This window comes from Siphateles boraxobius, unplaced genomic scaffold (assembly GCF_051911475.1).
Source record: "Siphateles boraxobius isolate OS27281-9 unplaced genomic scaffold, OSU_SipBor_1 41, whole genome shotgun sequence".
Classification (NCBI taxonomy): Eukaryota; Metazoa; Chordata; class Actinopteri; order Cypriniformes; family Leuciscidae; genus Siphateles; species Siphateles boraxobius.
The window spans coordinates 33,971,474-33,997,469 of NW_027509042.1; the positions used below are offsets into that span (position 1 = coordinate 33,971,474).

Genomic DNA, 25,996 nt, shown 5'->3' on the forward strand with positions numbered 1-25,996 from the left:
TATACAACAAGGAACATTCAGGCCCTACTATAGCCTAATCTTTGGTCCCATGCAGGTGAGATGGAGCCTATAAAACATGCGTCCCCATTACTGTGAATTTAAGCAATTATTTCACTGCCTCTCAATGGTTATTATGTTTGTTTGTTTTTTGTATTGCCATACAAGCATATATGGCTATTTTCATGACAAGATCAATGCATTTTAAAAGAAACAAATAGTAGCAACATACAGTAGTACTAAACAACAACTGACAACCAAATCACATCATAATAACACACATTACATAATGGTTATTATGAATGGTTATGCCATAAGACTCATCAGGCTCATAAGTTAAATAAATCTGTTTTGCTAATTAGTGAATATAGTCAATAGACTATTCTTTAATACTACTTTGGAGAGTGGCCTGTACTGTGTATTGAGTTTCCCTATAGGATGCTACTTTGTCCTTCATGCCTCTCTGGGCCCTTTAGATAACTGAAATGATGTGTGTACCAGGGAATGTCGATGACTGAATGAATTGAGGTTGTTCTCCTTGCTGGGGGCAATGCAGACTGGGTATTGTGATAGAGAGGTACCATAGTGACATGTCATACACTCATTAAGTTCAATATCTCCAAACTTGTCCTGGAAAGTATATCAAACCCTATATTGTTCAATGAATGCCTTTAAATAATACCATAAATGTGTCATATTATGTTGTTTTAATAATCAAATTATTTCCCCTGAGGTGAACTTATGATGTAAGTAAAGTTTTATCCCTAAGACCATTTTTCACTCTTTCTCTTACTTAAATTTTGGTCAATTTTATAAGCAAAAATAGACATTTTACTTATATTGACATATAATTTTAAATATAGCATCAACTCAAAACTTTCACTTTAATAATAAAATAAAACTAGAAACATTGTGCCTGAACAGACAGCAAGAGTATATATATATATTACATCCCAAATGTTAACGCAAAAACTACTATTGCAAACATTCCTGATGTCCCCTAAATCACACAAGTCCACACAATGAAATTTTTTTTATTTAAATATATGATAATGAATAGGGGCTCATGAGATATTGAAAAATATAAATGTGTCCTAAACCTTAGAGGATTACATATTTTATGTTAGCACAGAAAATTATTTTGTCTATATTGACCCAGTGTGTGTATCTGATTTGTCATTCAGTCGAGGTACAGGCTTAGCATCCAATATCTCCAAAGAAGAAGCGGGTTGGAAAGTTATTGTGCGACAATTTAAAGCAAAGATGCCTGAACATCAACTTTATTTCCTTTGATTGGACAGCCTTTCTCTTCAACATAATCTGGAGCTTCAGTTTCAATGTGGAGCAAATTTAATGCTCTGTTTGTGTAATTTTCCCTGGGGCCATTCAATAGTCAGCAGGCTGCGTATCACCCTTCGTTATGGTCGTAGCAAAGATCATAAACCAATTTGTAAAGTTTTTCCAAAGTCTATCATGACGATCTTTTCTATGTAATAAGTGTGAGTGTTTTTAAGAAGGAGGCTAAGTAAAGCCCATAGGAACAAATTATAGTGATTTGGTTTTGTAGCAATTAGAATAAAGTGGGACAGAAAAGCACATTATTTGTATTTTATATATATATATATATATATATATATATATATATATATATATACTGTATATGTAACCCCCTCTAATGTCCCATGTAAGTACAAGAATAGAGAATATATGTACACTGACTTTCTGAACGGAGTACTTCAGTCACAATGACTGGAGCTTAATCCCTTCATAACTGTCCTGAAATCGCTACAGATTTGCTCTGGGTCACTTAATCCATGGAGGAGAACACTAAAGCCCATTGTAATTCTGGGCTGGCTTGAGCATAGAATTGAAAGTGGAGTACATTGGGGCAGCAACATAACATTAAAGGACAGCCCGTCACCATAATTCGCAAATTTGTGCTTTAGAATATAAAGATGTAAATACTCCATTAATATCACTGAGGAAAGTGGTCATTGCTGCTATGAAGTTAGTAGCTCTTATACTCTACGTCTTTGGTTTGAAACACTGGTGCTTTGTTTGGTGATGTGGGGCAGGGGGTGATTAGGAGATTTACTTATGTTACTCATTGTAGGAGTAAATTCATCATCATAACCAGGACACCCTGGTAAAGAACAGAGATGACACAGATGAGTGTCATCCAATTGTTTTTGCTGAATCGCCAGAGTGTCTCATTAGACAGATCCAAATATCTCGCAGGAGGGAAAACCCCTGTGCCCCTGCACCAATGGTCTCCTGACCCGCTTTCAGCTCTTCACAGCACTGTCCGAACATAAAAACCGAGCCCCAAAATCACTCTAGTCCATTTTGTCATCATTCTGTTTCGCCACAAAGTCACGTGTTGTGACATTGTGTTCACATGACTACATCTTCTAGCCAATTGGATGCCACCTTTCAATCTGAGTTAACCAAGAGGAAAGGGAAAAAATAATTTTCCCTTTGCCTGTCGTTCGGTTTCTATTAATCTTTTTACAAACGTCGAAAGTGGTGGCCATCTGCTTCCAGTAGCAGCAAAGGTAAAGCCTCTTTTCAAGCTTCTAGATTTAGGGTTTTCTGAGGTTGTTTTAGTATGATGTTTTGTTTTGAATGTTTATTATCATATGCAATCAAAATTTGAAATAAAAAGCAAATTGATAATATATAACCTACAAATTATGATATTTTTTCTCAGTGTATTTTTGCATTCATTTTGATTGAAAACAAACACAAATGTTGACGTTATACTTCATTTTCGCTGATCTTACTATAAATAGCATTACAAAATTATCAAGATGTAGGTTTAAAACACCTTTACCGTATTCACTTTGGAACTAGTTTTGTTTTCTAGGCCGCCCGTAGGTCAAACACATCATTAATTCATGAATCGCTACAACTATTGTTTAAACCTTGCTGGACATTGTTCGGAAATGGCTGGATTTGATTCTCGAGGACATTCCTAAATGAATCACTACACCTAATTAAACAAATACAAAAGAGCAATATATGTTTGAGAGAAGTGTGGCTATCTCTTGGGAGAACTGGTCAATTAGATGTCTTTTATTTCTTCCTCACTGCTGACTGCACAACAATATGTACATTTAACTAAGCTTATGTAGGATAATTTAATTACTGGGTAATTACCATGAGACCTGTCTATGTATATCTGCACCGCCTTTGTATGTGACAGATAGTTGAGGTGGCATTGTGCCGGAATTGACTTTGATCAGAACTGAAAATATCAGAACAAAAGGAACTGTACAATCATTATTCAGATTATCATCATCATAAAATGGCTATATCAATATACTTGGTTTTCTGGGTGATTCAAAATCTGATTTAAACCTTAAAATCATTTTTGGCTATCTATGAGTATGCAACATTTATGCAAAAAATCAACTAAATAAATTCATGCTAAAACATAGCAAAGTGTACACTACATGTTTTCATTATTTTACATGGTTAGAAGCTATCAAAATGAGTGAATGCTTAACAGAGTCAGTGACGATGTAAGTAGAACTGATATCATTCAAGAAAATGTTTTGTTTCGTATTTCTTGGATGGATCACAAGTTTCAGAAAATAATTTTGTTTTCTTATTACTGTTCCTGAATTCTAACTAATTAGTTGGTTTATTAAATATATAAAACCACCTTTCTAAATGTTGTCTCAGTGTAATTGTGAGTTTGTGTTCAATCACAGTAATTACTTGTTTCTTCCTTTGAAGTTCAGTTTACAAAAATAATATCTGTTCCCACAGTGAACAGGACAATATTATAAAATTATTACATGACAATAATATATAAAAAAAATTATATTATGGAACAATAAATCCCAGAAATCATTCCCCTTCATGCATGTTGCAAGACGACCAAGTTACAATTACAGTTAAAAGTTACAATTAAGGACATTGTATATAATACAAATAAAGTCTGATTAAAGTGGTCCCTTTTTAATGTTTTTTCATTGTTAATATCTCCTTCCTGTATTCAATGCAGTTCATGCCTCGGGATGTTTAAATAAGAGACGTCATTCTTTATTGGAACTAAAACCTTAGTCACATTGCAGAGAGGGAAGACCCTCTTCTACAATAATTTTTTTTCTACATTGATGGCAGTGCAGAGATGCGCAATGAAAACGGGGGGTGGGGGGGGGGGGCTTTTTCTGAGCACTGCTCAGCCATGCACAAAGCGTGCTTAATTTAATAGCCGCTACAGAGGAAGAGGCCAGAAGCTCTTTAGTAGAAAGCTTGACCCACTTTCCCAATCAGATGTCATGAGCACTGCTGCTCTTACAATGCTATATGCACAGGACAAAATCACTGATGGTGAAAATAGTGGGGGTTCTCTGATAGTTAAACTATGTAAGCCATGGTATTGTACCACTGCTATTCAGTAGCCTACAACAGTAGACTGTGAGGTTGAATTTATAATACGTAATTACTCTACATTCAGTGGTATAAGGTCAATACTTGATCAAATGTGCAATAGTATTTTAAAAATATTATACAGACATGCTCTTGCTGACTTAGTATAAAAAAGGATGAAAACCATAAAAAAAAGAATGGCTGAATTAAACCAGACTTGACTTTTGGGTTGGGTGTAACTAACATACAAAGTGCCAGTGAAAAAGAAAAGAAATGGCCAAGAAGATTGTATAGAATGAAGCAGTAAAATGTATTTTAAAGAAGAAGATCATTCTAAGGGTAGCTTATATCATGTTTAATATAAAAACATACTAAATGATTAATGACACCGCTTTGTTTATTTAAAAAAAATAGTACATTTATTGATAGTTTAAATCTAAAATACTTATAATAATAATTTCATGAATTAATATGTTTTCTCTGCACATACTGTAAACACAGCAAGAGATAGCAGGTGTCTGCAATCACTGATACAGAGTCAGCTTTTGCTTTTCACTAATCGTTAAGGTTTGGATTTAGCTCTGTGAAACTTATCCCAGACCAGCAGTTACAGACATCTTTATCCTGGAGCAATAATCGAAAACAATAGTGAAAATTTCCACCATCAATTATATGTGCATGCTGAGGTCATGTTGTTGGCATAAAAGCATGCCTTATTTACAACAGCAAATTAGGAGACTTGTTTGGAAAATGATTGTGGTGTGTGCTTTAGCTAGTCAGTGAAATCGGCTATGCTAATATATTATTACAACAGTTTTTGCTGAGGGTGATCCTACAGTACATTATTTTGATAGTGTTTAGCACCCTCAAGCATTCTGGTAGAACCAGACTGACTGCATAATTCAGCATATTTACTCTATAAGTGTGCGTGCTGTCTAACTTACTAATAAAAGAAAACAAGAAACCTGGATTATGTTTGTTAGTGCATAGACTTTTGTATCAGTGTGTTCATGTGTAGAAACGATGGAAAGATGAGTTTGAAAAACATAATGAGTTTGCTAATTTGAAGCAAACATGCCTCAAACAGTGCCATATGGCCATTTTGTTTTCGGCACAACCTCATCAGATCAGAAAGAAGCAAAACTCTAATTAGATAACAATGCAAAAACAAAGCTCCTGTCCACACTCTCTTAAGTAGGTCGCTTCCTCAGATGCATTATGCACCTAAAAGTAATTCAGAATCATAACTGATTCATCTATGATCTCCTTTTCACAAAACAATGCCATCTGTTTTGGCCTGATTGGCCCTTATGAAAGTGTGTTGTGTATAATGCTCCCTCATGATTAATGGCTCATCCTTCTGTGATAAAAAAAAAAAAATTCGTCAAAAATGTATATACTGTTCAACATGTTTTTGAGCTTTCAGTATTTGAAATCATAAAGATGTAAATTGTCTCTATGACACGCACCCTCTTCTTTTTTATAACCCAGGAAGTTTAACTGCCATCGCTTCTAGTCTTCAGGCCTGGCACAGACCGTAGTGGATTTCTGTAGATTATTTTTGCTGTTAAGAGGGACTGAACACTAACCGCTGGATGTTGTTAATCTGGATTAAAATCTTTGCATAATCTGGTATCCTGTAGGAGATTGTAGGACATCTGGCTAGATCTCATCCATCTCTATCTGTCCATTGCTACCACTGCCTGCTGGTCTGAGATGTGCAAAGCAACATTCTCAACATTTTGAGACATGTAGTTTATTTAGATTAATGTCTCCTGTTTTCCGAAAAGCTTTTCTTTTTTTATACAGTCTATACTCTCTTGTTTGAACTATAAAACAAACATTTTATTTGATACACATATTACCTGTTTATTTCATTCAGCCGACTGAGCCATGAAATGATGCAGCCACAGGAAAATTATGTCCTGCTGATAAACTTGGCTGATGGCATACAAGTACAAAACACACACAATTCCATAATAATCGAATATCCTAATCTGTAAGATCAATGGCTGCTGCTGCAATAATAATATTTAATTATTTGGTGCTATTAATAGTCTTGCAAAATACATATTTGTGATTTGCACATTGTTTGCAAGAAAATTTACAACGCATTACTTTATATTAATGGACAGATTTAGTGATTTAACTTTCACCAGTTACACTCTGAAAAATAAAAGGTTCTAAAAAGAAGTTATTCACCATCAATGTGTCACGATTATGTTCAGGTAGTTTTAAACTTTTAGTTTGTTTATTGTCTTTTTCCTGTCCCTTTTGTTCTAGGTTTCCCGCCAGTCATCTGTTACTCTGGATATTCCTTTAATTATCAAAGCTGATCATTATTGAGTTTGTTATCATTGAGTATTTAAGTTCAGTAAATTCTTTATTTAGTATTGTTGGTGTTTGCAATGCACGCTGTCTCAAGTTGTTTGCGGCTGTTAATAAACCTTTTAACCTGTCTTCTAGGGATGGGCAAATTAAGCCTCATGAAGCACTGAGGCTTTATCCTGAATTTTTCGTTGATAACGTGTTTCTCTGAAAACAATACGTGCTTCGACACAGAGCATCATGAGACATTGCGGTGCGTACTTTATATGCGCTTTGAAGCTTCAGTGTCAAATGTAACATCAATTCTGCCTTCATCATCATCATCTTTGGAATCTAAACATTACAGAATTACCAGACCTAAAAAGGATTATGGCTCAAGCCGAACAGTTTATTGCCCTTACCCTTGCCCGTGCTGGGCTTCCATTGTTTGAATTTTCACTTCACTTTTGCCAGATCACCGAACGAACGGACTTTGATAATGGCATTTTAAAGTCTCTTTTCTTGATTGGGGATCCGATCGGAAGGAGGAAACATGGAGAGAAGCAGTTCTCCAGTGTCTGCAGTGTGCCTACCCCGAACCCAAAGCCCACCACACAGCCAAGCCCAGAGCCCAGCTAGCCACCCTATATGCCGCAAACAGATTACAAGCTAGAGCCCATCGCAGATGGGGTGCTTATGCCCACCACGGACCACGGACCCAGGGCCAGAGCCAATGCCCACTAAGGAGCCTTGGCCTGCAGCCACATCCGCTGCAGAGCCAAAGCCCCAAAGTAAGTCTGACCAGGTGTGTGAGCCTACAACATCCGTGACAGAGGGGACATTGGTGGAACTGGACACTGATGAGTGCTTGATAGACTGGGAAATGGAGGTAATACTTTCCACCCTGCCCTGCTTTATAACTTCTGAATCTTCATCATCGCTGCTGGTCCTGACCAGCATAATGCCTTTTTCATCATCTTGTATTGAGATGGATTTTTGGTTGCTGATCTAGCCCAGCCTCCCTCTCCCACCTCCACAGCATTATTCAGCAAGTCCGTTAGCCCCGCCTCCGCTGGTTCCCTTCAGCCTATCGACTTCTTCCCTAACACAATGCAATTGTGTGGTTATGCCTCAGGTCTTCCGGTCACCAGCTTCATCCAAGCAAGTGGATCCCCTGGCTCCGTCTCCAGCCGCTAATCCTGTCACTCCACCTTGGTCCGCAGACCTGTCGGTTCACCCTTGGCTCCTCCCTCCCTCGGCTCTTCCAGAGACTGTCGTCCATACGGCTCCATCTTGGTCAGATGTCACCCTGCCTAATTCTGGGTAAATCAGCAAAACTATAGCTTGAATATGCCTTCCTACGAATGGCAGAAAGTTCACAAATGCTATAATGCATATTTAAATCGTACGATAAGAAACTCCTGATATTAGCGAAGAAAGCCTAATTTCAGATATAAATCGAGCATGAGCCTTCTTTGACGAAGAAATCTCAGATTACCCGCGCGCATAAATGGTACCAGAACAAATTAACCTGATATGGACGAAGAAATCTCCATTTTCAGCATTTTTGAATGTGATCTGAGCGATGTTCCTCAATCACCGATTAAGGCCTTATTATGCGTTACGTCATTGTATTCATATTAAACCGCTGAAGCGCTCATATGAAACAATCGCGTCAAATTCGTATTAGAACAATCAGCTAACTAGTAATTTGCCATTGTCTGTGAAAGAACGGTGCTGTTTTGATTTGTTAAAAAGAGTCACTCACACGCAACGTCGTGTCTAAGCGAGAGACTCAGTGCAAACTGTCAGCACAGCTCGATCGCTGCTCCGAACGATCTGTGTTGTTGGTTGGCATTGCGTCCGGAACGCGAGCAGGCGTTCCTATCTAGTTTTTCTGACAACAGCACCAATCTCACAGACCCTCGTGTAAACAAGCGACGGTTGTAGCCAATAGCTCCCTCAATCCTAACTTACAAGTAAAACCCTCTACCTCGAGTGATAGTTTTAGCACCGCCTAAAAACTTAGACACGTTAGAGCGTAAAGTGTAACCTTAAACCAAAGACTACAGATTTTGCATGATTTGAACTGAGTGATTTGAACACGAGTAATGAGAGTCAAAGCTCTTCGAGGCTTTGAATCAAAGGAGTCAACTGCGTCACAAATGATTCTTTGTTTGAAGCGCCCTCGCTGGCGACCCCTGCTGGTCAAAACAGTGGAAGCGTAGCGGAAACTTTTACAAACCAATCGCAAAGGTTTTATCAAAAGGTGTAATCAGGTAATGGCAATCCACGAGCTACCTAATATCGTTTAATATGAGGTGTCTTTCAAGGCACAATATCTTAGTAAACTGTAGGGCTCGTTTTATGAAAGCTTGACATCAAATGCGTCATTAAATGTGTACGAATGTATAAAGTGATACGAGATCACATAGAGACCAGATACACACTGGTTCACGAACCGTTGAAATTTAAAACAATTTCGAAACAGCTGTGACGCGTAACGAAGCCCAGTTTAATAAAATCACGTGACCTTAGCAGTGATACACATTACACACTCCGAATGATTTGAGACGAATGATTCACCCTGGTGTCAGAGCTTCACGAAGCACGTCTCATAAGAGGGTTAAACCACCCTCTTCTCTCTCTCTTTCTCTCTCTCGACCCCTTCCTCTTGGTTTCACTTTCAGATTGAAACCCAGATACTTTGGGTTTTTATTTGTGTTTATTTTATTTTTTCTTAAATCTACCCCTCTTTTATTTTGTGTATTTACACCTGTTGAGCCTGAATCGTCCTATTCAGTTAAGTTGAATTTAATTAAATTGGGAATTTAATTAAATCAATTTGCTTATTCAAGTTCCCCCATAGTTACCAGAGCTATGAGAACACCCAATGTTTACATAATTTTTTTTTGATTTTATTTCAATTTAGTTATTTACTTTGGTTTCAGCCTGAATTCTTATATTCAGCTAAAGAAAAAAAAAGGGCTTAACTAAATTTGTCTGATGTGTCCCTGGTAGCTTAGTCTAACAGCAGCATAACCCATAAGTGACTCCTGTTTACCTATGTCTCCTAACTAAACCTAAATAGGTAAAACACTCCTTTCTTCCTCTTCTTTTCAGGTTTCATCCTATTGTTTTATTTTGGTTTTTCTCTATCTGTTACTCTCGTAGCACAACATGTGAGAAGAACCATCAGCATTTTTGAGTAATAGGTTATGACATGTAAGAGCCCAGTCATCAGTCGATGCTGCTTAAAGCAGTCAACTAAGATACTCAAAACTTTTTTTTGTTGTTGTGTGTGCTCACCAACACTTAATTGAAGCTGCTCCACATAGCCATTCTCCCACACAGATAGCTCACCACCTCTGTAGAAACTTGCATTTGCCTTTGCCATTTCTCTCTCGTGTTCCCACAAGTGTGCCAGTAGGCCTCAGACACCCGGCCCTGCCACCAGGACCACCTGAAGACCCGGCAGAGCAGTGTCATGGACATCCTTCAGCCTGAAGCAGGCAACGACCTGCCACGGCAGAGGAAGGAACAGTTAGGCAACAACAAAAGCAGACGTCTGACACCCAGCCTGAGCCACCAAGAGCTGACCAGCATTATCTTCTCCTTGGCCATGCTCCCGCAGGCCTCAAACAGGAGGTAAATGAACTAGCGCTGCCAGCCATAGGACTCCACAGAGAACGAACCCTGCTTAACGGGAGAAGGCACAGGACAGATGCAGAGACCCTGACAGCGTGGAGCAACTGAAAGAGATCACCAGTTTTCAAGCGGCTCTGACAGCTGCTGAGCACCTGCCAACAGACGAGAGAGGAACTGGTTGAACTCAAAGAGAGAGACGCTGAAGCCATCGGCTTGCAGCCAGAGCTGAAGTCCCAACACTGACTCAGCGATGCTGCAACATTATAGTCCAGCTCGATGTGGTCCAAATAGAACTGAAACAGTCCAACCAACTGCAAATGGACCCCACGAGAAAGATGTACCCTGCTGAACTTCGCATCAGCAGCGTAGGCTTCCCCAGCCCTGCACAAAAGGGGGGGGGGGGGGGGGGGGACAAACCCCTCTGCTTAACATGTCATCAGACAATTTCCTTAAAGCTTCTGCAGCCGTGGAAGGAAAAGGATTGATTCAGAAGAATCTTGAAACGACGCGTGTAGTGACACTCAAAGACCTCAACCGAACGGCCAGACATATCCCTGCATTTACACCAGAGCTTGCTAGACTATCTGACCTGGATCACATCCAGCCCAGAGTTGCGACGCTTTTTGGCTCGGCAGCCAGAAAACATCCAGTCTAACTACCAGCAGCTGGAACAAGCCATCACAACAGAATTCTCAGACTTAAGAGTCTGAATATAGACTGGGCGCGGTCCCAGACACCAACCAGGGTAACCCTGAAAGTCCCTGTGCTACTACCACAGACATCAAGCGAGCTACCTCGGAGCGTGCAACAAACCTGTGATGGAGGAAGACACCAGCTTCAAGAACCTTTTGACTCTGAACTTCAAAACCCAGAAGACACACGGCATGACCACAATGCACGACTCTGCTACAAAGTTCCTAGTCAGCATAGGACATAAAACTTTTAAAGTAGATGAAAATGTGTGCTCAAAAGGAAGCAAGAGTTTGCATTAGTAAAATTTGAATTTTACTGATTTAAAGAAAATCTTGAATGTAGGTGTAAGCCTCACGTGCCAACAGACTATGCACTGCTTTTTGAAACATACAAACATTGTGCCACCCGCTGGTTGAAATATACACTGCTGCACATTAGTTTCCATGACAATGACTTGTTACAGGAAATACAAACTCCAAATAGGGCATTCGTCACCCTAATGCCAGATAGTAAACAAACCACCTAAGCTGGGAAAACTAGCATGACCTAGAGCCCCTTCGTAACTACTGTTATCCTAAAAGTGCTTATTTGATCATTCCGATCCAAACGGGACATGATATGCGATACACATTTTGATCACGAGCTGCTGGCTTGTCTAAATGCAGATAAAACGATAGCTGGAATTGACATCTCTACTTAAAATAATAATAATAAAAAAATAATAAAAAAGGGGTCTTAACTGGTATCGGTAATTTCAGCATTAAAGCGTAAGTCTGTTTGACAAAGGAATCTCATCTCAGCGGCATGCAAACTGTACCGGTATTTATTAGTCTGCTTTGGTTGAAGGAATCCAAATTGCAGTATTGCTTAATCTGTTTCTGACGAAGGAATCTCAGTACAGTGTTATATACACGTAGACTTGGGTGATGCTCCCCTTTCTACAAAGTAAAGACCTTACAAATTATTGTTAGGTTGATGTAAATTCACCTAAATTTTGGCTGCATCTACAAGCAGAGAGCTACCTAGCGATCAAAACTGTTCACTCGCTGAAAAGTCAGTATTTATGCACGAGATGGACGTAACTATATAGGCTTAGACAAGCTTTGACTTATAGCAAATCTATTTCCTTACTCTGTAAACAAATAGAATAAGTTGCGTACAGTAAAGAGAAGAGTTCCATGAGTAAAATTTGCAAATGCCAAACCACATTTGCATTTTACTGAATGTAACATCAAGTTCTTGAAAGACTTAAAGTATAGGCGCCCCCTTTTAACCCGTTTAAACATGCATAACTCATTTAAAATGTGCAGTCATTCTTCATGGACTGTTGAATTGTTCTGACATGCACTGGTTCCCATGACAACGACTTGTCACAGGAAGTGCCAACTCGTGACGTCATCTTGTAAACAAACCAGCCTAGGTGGCTAAGCTAACTTAAAGCTAACTTAACCTAGCGTCCATCCAGCTTAGGCTAAGCTAAGCTAACCTAGCATCCATCCAGCTTAGGCTAAGCTACATAATAACTTCTACAGTTAGCGGTTAGCATCATTTACTTGAAGCCTTAATTACAGCTTTTATGTATACAGCGCAAAGTATTCTAAAATACTTTCTTTAAGTCATAAGAACCATCTTAAGTCATTTATTTCATCTCGGCTATGCCCTTTCCAGGAAATACTCTCGGAACCACACAAGTCTTAGCCTCCTAACATCCACAGCTAAGATGATAAGGATACAATACACACTTCACTAGCTAGCTACACATAAAATACCTAGCTTTATGCTACATATCTAGCGAACCCATTAAACCGTGGCTCTGAACTTTCTAGGGTCATGCATTAGTCTCTCACCACAGGTGTGCCAAAATGTTGCAGATCCTCTGCTTAACCTGACCTTAACCGGTTAGGAGAACGAAAAGACTGACAAGCCATCGCGAGGAACACTGTTCCACCCATGGCTGCTGACATCCGACGGCACCGGAGCCAACGGAACTGCACCATGAGAGAAGAGGACAAACGACCCATGACCCAAGCCAGAGTTACAGCCACACCGGGGTGATCAAGATTCTCATCTCCTTACCCCACCTTATGGGTATAAAACAGAAGGTAAACAACCTCACATAATAGATCACAGCGTCCCACAAGGAGCGGACCTGTGCCCAAAGCCTTACAAACCAGCTAGACACTGAGGTTCGAACCAGATTCAATGCAGCTGGACTGAGCATGCCCAGGACTAGCACAGAACTTTCACCATGGCAACAACCCAGGTACCAGCCAAGCCCCTTGGAGAAGCCATGGAGGACAGCACCCTCAACCTGCAAACACCACAGGAAGACCACGGCTGTCAACGACAGCATCCTCTTCCATACCCTTCACACAGGTGTCAATCTGAGGCTCCGCAAGGACAGCTGGACGCACCTGCCTCAGAGTTACTGGAGCCGCTGACACACGCAAAATAGCTCCCTGAACAGGACTCACCCGAGGAGTCCTGTAAGGTACAAGCTTCCGAATCCTTGCCCACCCCAGCTTAGGCAAGCTTGCGTCGGCACCACCATAAGGACAGAACAACACTTCAATCCTTCAGACCTCTCGTGACTGAGAGGCTAACAACCACCTTCTGACCTCCGGCCACCAGCACCATGTCAGCTTGAAAACCTCTCTATGCTACATAGAGGCCTAACCACTTCCTGCAACCACAAGGAAACACCTGCCCCAAAACTAATGAACTTCAAAATGTCCCAACACCTGCTGCCTCAACACCTGCTGCAGAGACCTGGACTTGGCTACTGTCCACATCACCAGCCGTGGAACGACCACCGCTCCAGAAGACACGAGCAACCAGAGGCCACCATGGCCTTCCAGCCTTCTATGACAAGTGTGTGTCCGATCTCTCTGCACTTCCAACTTCGCTCGTGGTTGTCCTTGAGGGGGGACAACAACGATCGAGAGGGGGGATCTGTAGGGTATGGACCAATCAGACACATACTATTTATTCATTATATACAAAGGTTTATGAAACTCCTCACACAGCCCAAATGAACAAACACAAGTGAAAGAAACAGTGTCATGTTACAGGGCATGATAAGGAGATTTTACGACCTCCGAGGAATGTGGCCACATACTCAAGAGAGAGACTATGAAACAGAAACCCTCTTTAAAACAGACTTTGCTGCGTTAATCATAGACTAACTGATCTATAAATGAACATGCATAAAACTGTGAAAGAAACAGTCTAAATGGTTTACTGTCTCGTGTACTATTAGGTATATATTATGGTATGTATCCTGGTATACAACCAACTAACGATCAATGTAACCTCACCTGTATAATGCCTCCTACCTAAATAATCCTCATTTAATGACTCACACTTTGATGTACATCACCTTCTTCTAGAATACAGTGTGGATGTGTTATAGCTATTTTAGCATTAATGAAGGTATAATCATATTATGGGACAAAGATCCGTAAATCAACTAAGAGCCACTTTCCCTCTCAGACATGTCCCCTTTCTGATTGGTCGAGTTCAACCCTTAGGGGAGGATCTTCTCCAGGCCTTATTAGAGACAGTCCACATGTGACCTCCCTCTTTTAGTTCTTTCATCCAGCCGGAACACTGTTCTGGTGTTACTGGGGAACCCCCTTCCCCCTCCACGGGGGCCCCAGGGCCCAGCAGGCCTCGATTCCAACCAGATATGGGCTCAGGCAGGAGAGAGATGACTCTCTCACAAAGAACCAAGGACAATCTCAAGAGTTTAGGATCAAAGACTCCAACCAACAACGACTCCAATCACCCATCCTTCCGACTTCCTCACTTCTCCTGGGTGCTCGGCGTGGCCTCACCAGAGTCCCAGGCCTTCACCAAACCAGTCATGCGTTCCTGGAGAAAGAGAACGCTCAACCAACTTCCACTTGACACTGCCGGAACCATCAACGACTCCAATTTTCAACAACTTCAAGAATTGTTCCCATTACAAATGCAAGTATTCAATTCAATGAAATGTGAAAATGAAATTCTGATGGTTCTTCTCATAGACCCTCTTCCGGTTTCCAATTTCATCCTATCACTAACCAATTTATGTATTCATGTGTGTATGTTGTTTAGTTTATTTATATTCATATAAATATCTATATTTAGTTAATAAAACTTGTACATAATATGTATTTGGTTCTGTTTTGTTTGCAATACAAGTCACTTTACGATCACGGTTTTTGCTACTGGCTCAAAGTACTGTACAGGCAAAGAAATAATTATTCTTCGGTGGCCATGGAAGATACCCTTTATTAGAATAAATTAATAATCAAAAGAGTTCGTTGGAAGAACTGATTAATTGATTGTAATATTAATTCAGCCACATCAAGTTAATCCAATTAACTGACCCAAATATTTATAATTAATAATAACAAGATGTTATTGATTATTAATATTTCCAAAAAGCTGAGTTCCTTACACATCGTTATTAACATAGTCAAACGAGTAGATGTCAAACATTCGCAAACACCATCGCAAAGTTTTGTGGTTGTAACGACAGCTCTCGATCTGTGGTTAGAAGCATAGTTTCTTGTTTTCATGACATGTGGACTCAATAAATACTTATCTTGAGCAAAATAAGCAAGCTGACATTCAGTGCAATCTGTATCTTTTATTTAGAATACGTACAAATGTCATTTATGTCGTTTAGTTTGTCAAGAGATTTAAAGCATTGTTTTAGAAGTGTGTGGATGTGCGAACGGCGTCTAGTACGTAAGAACGAGCCTATGACTGAATCTGGAAATAAAGCAAAATAACTGAGAAAAATTATATATAATCTATAACAAAACATCTAGCATTAATTCGATCTCAAACAGATTTATTAAAAGAAGTTATTACTCCACCACCTTTGTGACACCATCAACGTGGTTGAATGACCAATTTGTGACAATACGGTTTTGGGAAACAGTCGTGACTAGCTACTTGATTTCTTCAATGATGCATCGTACTATGGTACAGTAGTTAAGCAGCGAGTTACGTCACTGTATGGGAAACGCACCGCTGGCTTTGCTCTGGTGTACCACCTGGCCACTCCTCCCATACCTCCCTATTGAGGTCTCAACCCTTGTTCCTTCCTGGAGGGAGGAGTTCAATCAGGATTATTTTCAGTTAGTTTCACTTCATGGACTTTTAGTTCCTTTATCGTCTGTTTCCTGTCTCCTTTGTTCTAGTTTTGGTAACAGTCATCTGGTAACATGGTAACAGTCATCTGTTACCATGGATATTCATTTAATTATCAAAGCTGATCATTATTGAGTTTCTTATCATTGAACATTTAAGTTTCTCATTTATTTTTTGTCTTTGTCCGGTATTGTTGGTGTTTGCTATGCACTCTGTCTCGAGTTGTTCACTTCAGTCAATAAACCTTGTTACAACTTGACCTGCCTTCATCATCTCTGGAATCTAAACATGACACAATGCCAAAAAAGGACATTTACTTTTAAGAGTGTATTATAAACTCCACTTATGTTAACCAACCAAAACTTGGCCCTGCACTCTTCCATTTTTGGTTCCCCAAAGAACCTTTCAGTTTAAAATAAATAAATAAAAATCTCTCAGAGAACAGAGTTTAAAGAACCATTTTCCACTATAAAGAATTGTACGTGCAATGGAAAGTTTCTATGAATGATAAAGTTTCTTCATGGAACCACTAATGCCAGTAAAGAACCTTTATTTTTAAGAACGGGAAGATGTATAAGAATTGACTTGACTCGGATTTCACTCTTTTTACTCCATAAAACCTTTGTTTTTCTGATTTCTAATAATACATTTTAATCTGCTTTTGTTTCGAGATGAAAATAAAAAAAATTGGTTTTGTTTGTGTGTTTGCTTCTTTTGAACTTTTAGGTGACTGTGTGGTGACAACTGGCCCGTGCATTTTTTAACTGCTCCTGTAAGATCCTAAGTCATTCACCCAATCCTAAATCCTCACCATGGAGCCCAACAAAGTTCAGTCTGAAGGAGGGCTCAATGTCACTCTAACTATTAGGCTCCTAATGCACGGCAAGGTAAAAAACAACATACATCTAATCTAAAATTTCAATATACAAAATACCATGTTAATACTTTCTCCAGTGATAAAGAACAGATTGTGGACACAGTATGTTTTGTAAGAGGGAAAAAAAGGCCTTAAAAGATAGATCTAACAAAAATCTGATATGATCATTACAATCACATGAACCTTTTTTAAGGCTCTTTAGTTTTACATATGTTTTATGCTCCCCATAAATGTATTTTAGTCTGCACAATAATTGGATTGTAAGTTCGTAATAACCAAACACATTCTCTTTTTATCTTGCAGGAGGTTGGCAGCATCATAGGCAGGGTAAATTGTTACATTCTGCCAGCAAGTCAATGCTTGCAAACCCTTGAGTTTGCATCAGTCAGTTATTAAATTAATGAATGGATTTTAACATGTATTTAGCAAAAATGTTGATTTGTATAATAATTTACAGTCTGTGTTTTATCAAACAATGCATTCTTTTCAGAAAGGGGAAACTGTGAAGAAGATGCGTGAGGAAGTAAGTAATGATACAAATAATTGTATGTGTAATTGTAGTAATTGTATGTGATAAGTGCAACATGGTTATTAAAAAACTAGACAATCTGTTTCTACAGAGTAGTGCACGCATAAATATTTCAGAGGGGAACTGCCCAGAGAGGATAGTTACCATCACAGGACCCACAGATGCCATATTCAAGGCCTTCGCCATGATCGCATACAAGTTTGAAGAAGTATCAGACATCATTTTTGAATGAAAATGTTATATTTACAATTAAAACCCCATAATAGGTCAATAAAAACTATAACAGTAATGGTAACTGATGTTTCGGTTGTACCCAGGATATCATTAACTCTATGAGCAACAGCCAGGCCACAAGTAAGCCTCCAGTGACCTTGCGCTTAGTGGTGCCGGCCAGTCAGTGTGGCTCTCTAATTGGGAAGGGGGGCTCCAAGATCAAGGAGATGAGAGAGGTATGTTTAAACTTATAACTTCTTTATTATCCACACATTTTATAAAGTGTATTTTATTACAATGCATACAGTAGTATTTCCAAACAATGCCATTATTCTTCAACAACTACAACTGCAAAATTATAAATGTTACCATGCCTTAGATATACAGGAACAAGTATGGTACTTTCTGTGTGCGAAGGGTCTCTCTCCTGGCTGATAGTGCTGTGCTTTTCTCCAGTCTACAGGGGCTCAGGTGCAAGTGGCTGGAGACATGCTGCCCAATTCCACTGAACGAGCAGTCACAGTTTCAGGTGCTCCAGAGGCCATTATCCAGTGTGTGAAGCAGATCTGTGTGGTCATGTTGGAGGTAAGGAAAAGACCAATTACGGTGGTTTTGAGGTTGAAGGAATAGTTCACCCAACGCTCGTTGTCATTCCAAACTTGTATGGCTTTCTGTTTTCCGTGGAACACAAAATAAGATATTTAAAGAATGTTTCAGATGGTTTTGTCAATGGGGTACAAAACTTTAATGATACAAAAATTTTATATGCAGTAGTGTAAACATATCGAAATGTAACTCTTGTTCACTCTCGAATCAGATCCAAACATTGATCAGTGCACACATACACAGACTGTATTAAATATTGTAACAGAAAAATCAACTAATGCCAAACCTTATTGGTTCTTGGCCATCATGCTGCCAGATTATCAGGGAATGCAAGAATACAAGAATCAAAGAGGTTTGATGTTGATGTATGGATTCATTTCAAAGTATCTGTACAACCTTTTTTGGAATTTGAAATGTTTGAACCCCATTAACTCCCATAGTATAGACAAAAAAAGCTGAAACATTCTTCAGAATAGCTTATTTTGTGTTTTGTGGAAATAAAAAAGTCATAAAGGTTTATTGCAACATGAGGGTGAGAAATTGATGACAGATTTAAAATTTTTGGGTGAATTATTCCTCTACAATAGGGAAACTTTTTTGTTTTTTGACAAAAGATTTAGATGTTCAGATTTATATATCAGCATCAAAGAGAGAGTTAAATCATAGTCTCATTTTGGTAACCATGTAGTCATGTATTGCAAAGATTCCCCTACTTATACTGAACAAAATTATAAACGCAACACTTTTGTTTTTGCCCCCATTTTTCATGAGCTGAACTCAAAGATCTAAGACTTTTTCTATGTACACAAAAGGCCTATTTCTCTCAAATATTGTTAACAAATCTGTCTAATCTGTGTTAGTGAGCACTCTCGAAAACCAGTCAGTATATGGTGTGACCACCATTTGCCTCACGCAGTGCAACACATCTCCTTCGCATAGAGTTGATCAGATTGTTGATTGTGGCCTGTGGAATGTTGGTCCACTCCTCTTCAATGGCTGTGCGAAGTTGCTGGTTATTAGCAGGACCTGGAACACCTGTCGTATATACGCTGATCCAGAGCACCATGGTGGGGTGATCGGCCACTCGATCCACAATGTTAACATCAGCAAACCGCTCACCCACACGACGCCATACACGCTGTCTGCCATCTGCCCTGTACAGTGAGAACCGGGATTCATCCGTGAAGAGAACACCTCTCCAAAGTGCCAGAGACCATCGAATGTGAGCATTTGCCCACTCAAGTCGATGACGAACAGCAGTCAGGTCGAGACCCAGATGAGGACGACGAGCATGCAGATGAGCTTCCCTGAGATGGTTTCTGACAGTTTGTGCAGAAATTCTTTGGTTATGTAAACCGATTGTTGCAGCAGCTGTCCAGGTGGCTGGTCTCAGACGATCTTGGAGGTGAAGATGCTGGATGTGGAGGTCCTGGGCTGGTGTGGTTACACGTGGTCTGCGGTTGTGAGGCCGGTTGGATGTACTGTTAAATTCTCTGAAACGCCTTTGGAGATGGCTTATGGTAGAGAAATTAACATTCAATTTACGGGCAACAGCTCTGGTGGAAAATCCTACAGTCAGCATGCCAATTGCACGCTCCCTCAAAACTTGCGACATCTGTGGCATTGTGTTGTGTGATAAAACTACACATTTTAGAGTGGCCTTTTATTGTGGCCAGCCTAAGGCACACCTGTGCAATAATTATGCTGTCTAATCAGCATCTTGGTATGCCACACCTGTGAGGTGGATGGATTATCTCGGCAAAGGAGAGTGCACACTAACACATATTTAGACAGATTTGTGAACAATATTTGAGAGAAATAGGCCTTTTGTGTAAATAGAAAAAAGTCTTATATCTTTGAGTTCAGCTCATGAAAAATGGGGGCAAAAACAAAAGTGTTGTGTTTATAATTTTGTTCAGTGTATATATCATTAATATATCAATAATTTAACAAGATATTTGCATGTTTACTGTTTTCTGACATCAATAGTAATAATTGTATTATTAGGGGCCAAGCACCGGAGGTGCGGAGGCACCAATTGTATCTGTTCCGGTTCTTCTTCTTCTTATTCTTCCGATTCTTCTTCTTCTTCCGACTGGGCGTCTATGGCAGCCCATAGAACTGCTTGCGGGAAAGTTATGAAATTTGGCATGCAGATAGAGGACAGTCTGAACTGTCACCATAGCAAATTTGGAGTCTCTAAATCAATCCCACTAGCGTCACCAACTGTCCAAAGTTTCACTCATGTTTATGGTATTAACTTTAGAACCAAGGGCTAGAAACAAAGTTCTTTTTTCCACTGATTCCTTAGCTCAAGACGAGGCCGATGCTCCGATTTCCATGAAAATTGATCCAGATCATCTCCAGACCATGCCGACAAAAACTTATGGAATTCATGTTGATTTGCTAAACCGTTCCTGAAAACCGCGCAAACTAATTTTACGTAGCGCTTGTGAAAACAAACGTAAGGCTGTACCTCCGCAATGCTTTATCGTATTCAGACCACACTTGGTACATATCTTCACAAGCATGACCTGAGGCTACATGCAGCGTTTCGGCACAGCGCCACCTACTGGTCCGGAGATATGAAAAATGACTATTTTTGCTTATAACTTCTGAATGGCTGGTCCAAAAAAGTTTTAATCATAAAAGTGGTCTCGTTAGATTCAGGACGTCATGCCGAGTTGACTGATATCATTTTTGTCCATATCAACCATTGTAGGCATCAGCCATTTTCAATTTTGTACAAAAATATTTTATTTTCTGAACGCATGAACGTATCGTTACGAAACTCGGTATGGGTCATCAGTACGATGCCCTGAAGGAGCCTGAAAAGTTTCGAAGCAGCGCCACCTAGTAGTAAAATAAAAAAGTTCACATGCTTATAACTCCGGGTGTGGCTGACTGATTTTGATGGGAGTCATCTTCTTGGGTTCCTGAATCCTTGCCGAGTCCAACGATACCACCCATGCTAGGTTTCGCCTTACGGTTTGTGTAGCGTTGTGATTTAGCGCTTAAAAAACATTTGCCAATATTTTCGAAACCATTTGACCGATCGAGACGAAACCACCATCAGAAGTTCGGTCGTTGAAAACATAGGTCGTTGGTGAAATACATATGCCGAAAATGTCAAAATATTAATAGTAAGTGGTATGAAAATGCAAACAAAGTCATGTGTGGGTCATTTTTCACGCGTTTATACATATAAATGTCTATAACTCCAAAACAAAATGAGACATTTTCACCAAATTTGACACACACATGTACGGCCTACCTCTGAGGACACATGAAAAAAATTGTGAGATTGTGCCTCTTGTTGGCGCTATAATAGTACAAAATGTGAAATTACCATTGACTTCAATTCAGTTTCCTGATTAAAATGCTATACAGTATGTGCCATCAGCAGCATGCCCTGAAGGTACTCAAAAGATTTTGAGCGCACCTTTTGGTCAAAAGTTATAATTAAATTTACAACAATGCTAATAACTTTTGAATGAATTTGCCTATTGTAATGACACTGGTCTTAATAGATTCCTTGGGTTATGCCGAAAACAAAGATACCATCTTGATTTTCATTCAATACCTACTTTTTCAAACTCCTACTTGACCGTTTGTCCAATTTTCACCAAAATCGAATCGTATCATCTCCAGACCGTGCCGACTAAAAGTTATGGATTTCATGATGATAGATATAATGGTTTTCGTATACCACAGCAGCAAATTTGAGGTATGATGCCAAAATGACTATTCAGGCTTTATATCTGCAATGACTTGACATATTGACACCAAACTTTGTATGTGTCATTCTCACTTCACGCTGACCACATCACATTGATTTCGTAACTGCGCCACCTATAGGTCGAAAGTGATAAACCATTAAATCATCTTATAAGTTACTTTATATATGATTTTTCAGCCATTTGCCCAAAATCCTCTTAAAATGTCCCTAATTGCTCCTTGCTGCAGTTGGTCTGACACTCCCAGCCATGTTGGCATGTCTTATCGTCTTCTTTTGCGCTTGGCCCCGGTAATGGCTGCTTGTAGCTATATTTAGGGGCCAAGCACCGAAGGTGAGGAGGCACCTATTGTATCTGTTCCGGTTCTTATTATTAGGGGCCAAGCACCGAAGGTGTGGAGACACCTATTGTATCTGTTCCGGTTCTTATTATTATTCCTACTTTTTAGGGGCCAAACACCGAAGGTGCAGAGGCACCTATTGTTATTGTTCCCGTTCTTGTTATTATTCCTCTTCTTCCGCTCTTGGAGTCTATGGCAGCCCATAGAACCGATTGCGGGAAGGTTGTTTTGGTTTGACATTCTAATAGAGGATAGTCCCAACATTCAATACACCAATTTTGCTGTTTCTAAGTCATTCCCTCTAGCGCCACCACCTGTCCAAAGTTTCACTTTTATTTTGCTAATAACTTTTGAACCGTAAGGCCAATCAACAAAATTATTTTTTCATCTGATTCCTGAGCTCATGTCGGTTCGATTGCAACCTATGCCGTCATTTTCCGTCATAAAAACATGGCCACCATCTTGAACTTCCTGAAAAAGCTACTTTTTCAAACTCGTCCTAGACGGTTTGTCCGATTTGCACGAAAATTGAACCAGATCATCTTCTGGCAGTGCAAGACAAAAAGTTATTAGATGCAAATTGATTCGTTAAATTGTTTTTGATAACCACTCGAACAAATTTTACGTAGCGCTTGCAAAAACAGTCGTAAGGCTGTATCTTCGCAACGGTTAATCGTATTCAGACCAAACTTGGTAAGTGTCATCACAAGCATAACCTGAGGAAACATGCTGCGTTTCGGCGCAGCGCCACCTACTGGTCCAGAGATATGAAAAATGGCTATTTTTGCTTATAACCTCTGAACAGTTTGTCCAAAAATCATAAAATTGGTCTTGTTAGATTCAGGGCGTCATGCCGAGTCGACTGATATCCAATTTTCCCATATCGGCCATTTTGTCTGTTGGCCATTTTGAATTATGTGCTAAAATGCTGTATTTTCTGAACGCATGAACGAATTGTTACGAAACTCGGTATGGGTCATCAGTATGATGCCCTGAAGGAGCCTGAGAAGTTTCGAAAGAGTGCCACGTAATGGTGAGTTTTTTTCAAATGCTTATAACTTTGGGTGTGGTCGACTTGTTCTCACGGGAGTCATCTTTTTGAGTTCCTGAATCGTTGCCGAGTCCAACGATACCAAACATGCTGGGTTTCGTCTTACGGTTTGTGTAGCGTTGCGATTTAGTGCGAAAAAAACATTTGGCTATATCTTTCAAACCGCTTGTCCGATCGAGACGAAACCACCGTCAGAAGTTTGAAACCATAGCTTGTTAACAACATATCATTGCCCAAATGCGAAAATATTGATAGTAAGGGGTAGTAAAATTCAATCAAAGTCATGTGTCAGTCATTTTTTACGTGTTTTTTCATATAAATGTCTATAACTCTGAAGCGAATTGAGATATTTTCACCAAAATTGACACACATATGTATGGGCTCACTCTGAGGACACATAAAAAAATTGTGGGACTGAGCCTCTTGGTGGCGCTATAATAGAACAAAACATAAAATTCCCATTGACTTCAATACAGTTTTGTGAAATAGAATGCTATACTAAACAAATGCATTGCTGTAACATTATGAAACTCAGAATTTGCCAACAACACCATCCTCTGAAGGTACTCAAAAGATTTCGAGATAGCGCCACCTGTTGGTCAAAAGTTATAATTAAATTTCCAAAAATGCTAATAACTTTTGAATAAAGCTGCCTGTTGAAATGCCACTGGTCTTAATAGATTCATTGGGTCAAGCTGAGAACATAGATACCAGGTTTTCCTTATTTGGCCGAACTTCCTGTCCGCCATCTTGATTTTCAGTCAAAACCTACTTTTTCGAACTCCTCCTAGACCGTTTGTCTGATTTTCACCAAAATCGAATCGTATCATCTCCAGACCGTGCCGACTAAAAGTTATAGATTTCGTGTCGATATATGAAACCGTTTTCGTATAGCGCAGCAGCAAATTTGAGGCATGCTGCCAAAATGACTATTAAGTCTTTATTCAATTCAATTCAATTCAAATTTATTTGTATAGCGCTTTTCACAATACACATTGTCTCAAAGCAGCTTTACAAAAATTGCATTTCGGAAATGTACATAGAAAAATACAGTTAGTTAATCATGTATTAATTTATGGCATAACATATCGCCGGCTTTGAGTCGTCTCTTCACAGGCGTCGAGGCATTTCGACACAGGCATTTATCTCTGCAATGCCTTGACATTTTGACACCAAACTTTGTATGTGTCATTGTCACCTCACTCTGACCACATCATATCGATTTCGTAACTGCGCCACCTATTTGTCGAAAGTGATAAACCATTAAATCATCTTAAAAGTTATTGTATATATGATTTTTTAGCCATTTATCCAAAGTTGTCTTAAAATGTCTTTAATTGCTCCTTGCTGCAGTTGGTCTGCCACTCCCACCCATGATGGCATCTGTTGCCGCTTCTTGCGCTTGGCCCCGGTAATGGCTGCTTGCAGCTATATTTATTCTTCTTCTTCTTCTTCCGACTGGGTGTCTATGGCAGCCCATAGAACCGTTTGCGGGAAAGTTGTTTTGGTCTGACATTCTGATAGAGGACAGTCCCAACATTAAATACACCAATTTTGCTGTCTCTAACTCATTCCCTCTAGCGTCACCACTTGTCCAAAATTTCACTTTTATTATGCTAATAACTTTGAACCGTACGGCCTATCAACAAAATTCTTTTTCCTCTGATTCCGGAGCTCATGCCGATTCGATTGCACCCTATGACGTTATTTTCCGAAGTCGTCTTAGACGGTTTGTCCAATATTCACCAAAATCGCACCAGATCATCTTCAGGCAGTGGGGACAAAAAGTTATGGAATTGAAGTAGATTCGTCAAACCATTTTCGATAAACGCACGACAAAAAATTTACGTGGCGCTTGCGAAAGCAGACGTAAGGATGTATCTCTGCAACGCTTTATCATATTAAGACTAAACTTGGTACATGTCATCACAAGCATGACCTGAGGATACATGCTGCGTTTCGGCGCAGCGCCACCTACTGGTCCGGAGATACAGAAAATGGCTATTTTTGCTTATAACTTCTGAACGGTTTGTCAAAAAATCATACAAGTGGTCTCGTTAGATTCAGTGCGTCATGTCAAGTCGAGCGATATCCAATTTTCCCAGATCGGCCATTTTGGCTGTCGACCATTTTGAATTATGTGCTAAAATGCTGTATTTTCTGAACGCATGAACGAATTGTTACGAAACTCGGTATGGGTCATCGGTACGATGCCCTGAAGGAGCAGGAGAAGTTTCGAAACCGCGCCGCCTAGTGGTAAACTTTATTTTTCAAATGCTTATAACTCTGGGTGTGGTTGACTTATTTTCACAGGAGTCATCTCGTTAGATTCCTGAATCCTTGCCGAGTCCACAGATACCAAACATACTAGGTTAAGCCTTACGGTTTGTGTAGCGTTGTGATTTAGCGCTTAAAAAACATTTGCCGATATCTTCGAAACCATTAGTCCGATCGAGACGAAACCACCGTCAGA

At 39.6% G+C, this 25,996-nt stretch overlaps 1 protein-coding gene across 2 annotated transcripts in view; it reads left to right on the forward strand.

The window, feature by feature from the left end:
- Positions 1-2,303: 2,303 nt before the first annotated feature.
- Positions 2,304-25,996, forward strand: part of LOC143706826 (poly(rC)-binding protein 3) — a 55,100-nt gene continuing 31,407 nt past the window's right edge. Inside the window, exons 1-7 of one of the 2 annotated variants that reach the window (XM_077199166.1) lie at positions 2,304-2,552; positions 16,897-17,057; positions 17,351-17,374; positions 17,538-17,570; positions 17,668-17,784; positions 17,894-18,025; positions 18,246-18,374. In XM_077199166.1, coding sequence (XP_077055281.1) covers positions 16,983-17,057; positions 17,351-17,374; positions 17,538-17,570; positions 17,668-17,784; positions 17,894-18,025; positions 18,246-18,374 — 510 coding nt within the window. In that variant the 5' untranslated portion in view covers positions 2,304-2,552; positions 16,897-16,982. The remainder of the gene's footprint in view (positions 2,553-16,896; positions 17,058-17,350; positions 17,375-17,537; positions 17,571-17,667; positions 17,785-17,893; positions 18,026-18,245; positions 18,375-25,996) is intronic. The other variant, XM_077199167.1, reaches the window with a different exon arrangement.